At 37.3% G+C, this 5,781-nt stretch overlaps 1 protein-coding gene across 2 annotated transcripts; it reads right to left on the bottom strand.

The window, feature by feature from the left end:
* Positions 1 to 20: 20 nt before the first annotated feature.
* On the bottom strand, positions 21 to 3,587 carry LOC104949594 (apoptosis-associated speck-like protein containing a CARD). 2 transcript variants are annotated; one of them, XM_010775975.1, is made up of 5 exons: positions 3,017 to 3,587; positions 2,384 to 2,428; positions 1,697 to 1,741; positions 1,036 to 1,086; positions 21 to 365 (listed from the first exon to the last, which is right to left on the bottom strand). In XM_010775975.1, exons 1-5 carry the CDS (start codon positions 3,258 to 3,260, stop codon positions 100 to 102), a joined length of 651 nt encoding a protein of 216 aa, XP_010774277.1. In that variant the 5' UTR covers positions 3,261 to 3,587; the 3' UTR covers positions 21 to 99. The 2 variants fall into 2 exon arrangements, with proteins under 2 accessions (XP_010774277.1, XP_010774278.1); XM_010775976.1 differs by having other exon boundaries at positions 1,715 to 1,741; positions 3,017 to 3,582.
* Between the last annotated feature and the right edge of the window lie 2,194 nt (positions 3,588 to 5,781).

Here is a 5,781-nt window from a genome sequence, read left to right on the forward strand (position 1 = left end):
GACATTTACATTACCATTTCCCCATGTGAATCGTTTAAGATGCTTTCTTTCTTGAGGCACAATGTACGTTTAGTCTAAAAAATGATTTCTCTACAACATTCACTTATTTCCCTTTAGCTCCTCAATGAGATATTTCTCCTCTTTCTCAAGGATTCTGTAGAAGACGTCTTTGCCACGAAGCCCTGCTGCATTCAGGGGACCACTGAAGAGTTCCCTCATCTTCTTCTGAGAGGTTGGGATTACCATGATATCACTATAACTCGATTGAGTGATGACCTTTTCCTGATGGAGCTGATCCAAAATGTCTGCAACGCAGTTCACTCTGTTGATCAGCTCGGTTCTATGTTTATCCACAAAGTGCTCACCTGAGGAAGGAGGGAATAATGAGTAAAGTGTTGATGATGCCATGAAGCCAACTTGATTTATATTTTATTTTCTATAACAGTAACTTCTTTATTTTCAATGTATGTGTATTGCATTAGTTTATCTGCATGTGGGTCCGTGGAAGGTTGGTTTAATAATTTGGGATAACTACACAAACCTGATGCATATTCTGTGTTTTAGAGAAATTGGTAATTATTTTTGGGAATAGTGGATTGACAATTTTGCCATCGAAGCACATCTGAAACAATAAGGTCTTCTTCTAACAATTACAAACTTGTTTTCTCCAAATGCAATTAAATAAACCTCTCACATCTTCTGCTTTGATGATGGGACATACAAATGTTGATTTTCTTGCCAAGAAGGAGAAAAAAAGGTTGAAATGTCTCAACATCAGAGTTTTATCTTTCTTTTCGTATAAGGCAAAGAAAGAACCAAAAAAGAATATTCCCCAAGTGTCAAATTATTTGTTTAAAAACAATGCAGCACTTATCAGTTTATTACATTGGTCTATAGCCTAGACTTTATTTAGAACAAGTAAAGCCTTTTCTAAATATTCATCATGAAGTAAATTAGCATGTATGTTTTATAGTCAGAGTCTGGGTTGCTAGTAAAATCTGATTAGTCACAAATCAAAATCAAGTGTGCACCCACCGTCTACCATGGTGTATTGAGCTGCCGTCCCTCCAGCTAAGGGTCCCGCAGCTGAAACAAATTGAGGGAACATTTAAATTGCTTAATGATGGACAGGTTTGGTGTTTATGCTTTTTTTTTTCATGCACACAGCAACTCAGCAAAATACGGTCAATCTATGTGGACATGTAAGATTCATTTTACATACAGGCACTGTCATTGGTTGCCAGTTTAAGAGAATACCTTAAACAATAAGATTGATGGTATTCTATTATTTTCAAAATCTCAACAAAATGTGTTACTGCATTACATATTTTGGGAAAGCAGTAATTATAAACCCTACAATTTTGAGGTATTTGACCAGAAATATTCGGAAATGTGATTATGTCCATATCGCACAGCTTTAAATGACTATGCACCATTTATTCACTTTTTTTTTGTCACTGTATCCAAATTCACATAGTGTCAAGTCAATTGTTGTCAATGTGAAGGGTGCAGTTTGAGGAGAAATGTTAACCTGCAAATTCTGAAGAAGATCCCTGCAAATCTTTCCACTGTCTTTTGTGTGGGGCTTTCAAGTTTTGTGAACTAAAGACTTTTCGCTTTTTGAAATAAATTGAATCCTATACTAGTTTTTCTATTTTATATAAGCAAGGAAACCTAATGTAGATAAACAACTCACTGTTCTTTGATTCATTACCTGAGGACGGTCCACCCGTAGCTACCACTGCAAAAATAGACAGATATGGTTAGCACGAAATATGACGGAGGACAATTTGACATACACGTTTAATGTAGGACACACTAACACTGCCTGCTGTGATTGGCTGTTTAAAATGGGAGCTTGTCTAAACACTACTACTCCAGCAGGAGGAGAAATGATCTACTCACTGAAGAGAGGCTGACATGACTCACATTTTCTCTAATATATTTCACTTGATGGATTCAGACTAGAGACCTGTTTAACCAGTTATCCAACAACCGTTGTACATTGTTCTAGATTTACTAGGAACTGTTTGCCTTAAGCCTTTTATCATTTTGACTCTGATGAAGAAAGAGTAGTGTAAAAACTAAACTGAAACAGTTTTAATTGTTATCATAAGAGACAAAAAACACAGTCTGTGCTAAATGTATCCTAAGTTTAACACAATTAAAGGACTATGTGTTTAACTGCTCTATTGAATAGTTTTGAGGCTAGATGTAAAGCCACAACATCCATATTTAAATATATCAAGATGTTTTCACAGCAGAAATGTTGATATGCTGACTCAGTCAGAAAAACACAGTGCACATGCCTACATTTTTTTTAACCCAAGGTCATTTTGAATATATGAAAGGATGTTTGTTTGTTTGTGTGAAATCAACTCACTGTTACTGGATCCAGGTTCTGAGTATTTAACACCTGTATCTTTCACTGAAATAACAAAGAAAACAAAGTTAGAAAGTAATATGATGGAATTACAGTTTGACATACAGGTTTCCTGAGGTTTGTCATGTTTTCTAATTTTAGAGCTTGGTTTTGGGCATGAGAGTCCTAATGATTTAACGCATTTTTTATGTTTATCATGTGAGACAAAATCCACATTTCTCGTTTAGTGCTAAATTGTAAGTTTAATAATGTTCAATTAATGCGTTTTTAACTCGTATTCAATTGTTATGAAAGAAAAGATCTTAACTTTTTAATCACAGATATTTTGATTACATAAAAGGATGTTATTCTTTTTATTTTGTTTTAGATAAATAATTTCTTATTGAGTTACACTATAGGCTAACTAAATAAGGATACACTGACATGACTCGAGAGGAAGTCGGGCGGGTCCCGGCGGTTACATTTCCTAAACTGTGTAGAAATATAAGAATAAAGGCTATTTCAAGTAAACCCTCATCGATTAAACGTTGTTATTTGTCGCTGATCATCTGCAAGCACACATGATGTAGGGCGCAATGTTTATCAGTCCAAAAAGTTATGTTCTCATTCTGCATCAAACCATGAAGTACTCACACAGTTGGTCTGCTTCATTTTTGCAATTTATCTCGTTCAATAACTCCGCTGCCACTTCGACAGCTCCGGTCTCATCAAAAGTGGAAATCAGCACATCTAGGATATCCAAGTCGCTTTTCCCCTCCACCCTGTTGCGTGCGACCCGCGGCTCTTTTTTGCGGGTCATAAGCTCGTGGCAGAAATTGGTAAAGTTCTCCTTTGACAGATTTTTCAACATGCGTTTTACAGCCTTTTGTTTATCCATTTTTCACCAACAGATGTGGGACTGCCGTGACTTTATCTCCCAGACCAGCAGCAGAGGACACAGAGTTTGCTTTCCTTTTCGCTTGAACCGACTGCTGCCGCGCTCGAGAGGAAGCAGGGCGCCCCTCCCTACAGTACGTGCGCAGAGCGAATAGGGCCTCATATCGCGCTGGTCCAGCCCACTGCATTGCTTTGCAAATAATGGCTTACATTTGTTTTGGTCTTTTGTTTCCCCATTACTGGATTCCTTTTTTTGTCTTTATGAGACACCTAGACTGAAAGACAAGAAAACGGCTACACTGTGAACAACATAGGCCTACTCATTTTTGAACCAACATGTCTGAATCCTTGTCCAAGAACTGCACGTAAACTACTGCGGTCAACTCAGCCGTCTCTCGCATTTGGTTGGTCAAATGAGCAGCGCTTCATTTTTGAGTGCGCGATTCATAGCGTCTTTACGGTAATCGCCGAGAAGCGGCACTGACGGTAGTACAAGAGTAAAATAATGCATGTTTTTTCTGCTTTATTTGCGATACAAATAATTTTTACCATATTACGTTCTTAAAAAAACTGACACTGTTTGACTCAGTCCTAGTTTGACTGCTACCTACAATAAAATGAAGTAGCTTACTACGTGTTTTTTTCTGGGTAATAGGCTACTCTCAAATTCCCTTCCTGAGAAGAAAATCATGCCACTTCTGCTATATTTGATGAGAGATAACATGATTTGTTGCTATAAGTTGTACATAAAATTGATATTGTTGGACTCAGTACTACTTGGACTACTACCACAAGTACAATCAAGTGTTTTTACCGTGTACGTTTTGAGTAATACTCGTTTAAACTCCTGTCCTGAGTACACAAATTAATGTATTCTGATATCTTTGATGAGAGATCAAATTATTTTTTGCTATAATTCTTAGTGAAATTGATACTGTTGGAATCAGTACTACTTGGACTACTACCACAAGTATACTCAAGTACTTTTACTGTGTACTTTTTGAGTAATCCCCTGTCAAACTCCGCTCCAGAGTAATAATGCATGTTTTCTGCTCTCTTTGATGAGAGATAAAATGATTTTTTGCAATAGGTTCTTAGTGAAATTGATACTGTTGGACTCAGTAGGCCTACTACTTACTACCGCAAGTACAATCAAGTACTTTCACTGAGTACCTTTTGAGTAATACTCGTTTAAACTCCTGTCCTGAGTACACTAATTACTGTATTTCTGCTATCTTTGATGAGAGATAAAATGATTTTTTGCAATAAATTCTTCGTGAAATTGATACGGCTGGACTACTTGGACTACTCGGGAGGGGAGTTTGACAAAGGATTACTCAAAAAGTACACAGTAAAAGTACTTGATTGTACTTGTGGTATTAGTCCAACTAGTACTCTAACAGTACCAATTTTATTAAGAACTTATTGCAAAAAATCATTTTATCTCTCATTAAAGATTGCAGAAAACATGCATTATTGTACTCTGGAGGGGAGTTTGACAGGGGATTACTCAAAAGGTACACAGTAAAAGTACTTGATTGTACTTGTGCAGTAGTCCAAGTAGTAATGAGTCCAACAGTATCAATTTCATGAAGAGCTTATTGCAAAACATTACGTTATCTCTCATCAAAGATAGCAGAATACATTAATTAGTGTACTCAGGACAGGATTTTAAACGAGTATTACTCAAAAAGTACACAGTAAAAGTACTTCATTGTATTCGTGGTTAACAAGTACTGAGTCCAACAGTACCAATTGTATTAAGGATTTATGGTAAAACATATTTTTATCGAAAATATAGCACAAAAACATGCACTTTTATTCTTACCGCTTCTCGCTGATTACCGTAAAGACGCTATTAATCGCGCACTAAAAATGAGTCCAGTCGATATTAGGCTGGATTAGATGGCTGATTAAGAGGGGTTTTGGAAACTTTAGCTGGTCAGGATGGTTGGTTTGGTCTAGCTGGTCACCATTAGCTGGTCGGGATAGCTGGTTTAGCTGGTATAAACTGGTGGTCACAGTGGTCTAGCTGGTCAGGATAGCTGGTTTGGTCACTGTGGTCTAGCTGGTCACCATTAGCTGGTCAGGATAGTTGGTTTAGCTGGTAAAAGCTGGTGGTCACAGTAGTCTAGCTGGTCACCATTGACTGGTCGGGATAGCTGGTTTAGCTGGTAAAAGCTGGTGGTCACAGTGGTCTAGTAGCTGGTCACCATTAGCTGGTCAGGATAGCTGGTTTAGCTGGTAAAAGCTGGTGGTCACAGTGTTCTAGCTGGTTAGTCTGGTCAGACTGGTATGATCTTGAGTAGAACTTTAACTGGGATTACTTGATGGTTAAGCTGGTCATGATGAAACACTCACCCAATTGCAGTAGCTCAATGAACATCTATCATTTCAGATCAGAGCACCTACTTTACCAGAAAGGTATCAGAATGTTTAGAATGTATTGTTTGTCTGTAAAGAAATACTCATACATCAAATGATTAGAAGCAGGAAAATAATTTATAACACACAATGAATAT

The sequence above is a fragment of the Notothenia coriiceps genome, unplaced genomic scaffold (genome assembly GCF_000735185.1).
Source record: "Notothenia coriiceps isolate Sejong01 unplaced genomic scaffold, NC01 NC01_scaffold00016534, whole genome shotgun sequence".
Classification (NCBI taxonomy): domain Eukaryota; kingdom Metazoa; phylum Chordata; class Actinopteri; order Perciformes; family Nototheniidae; genus Notothenia; species Notothenia coriiceps.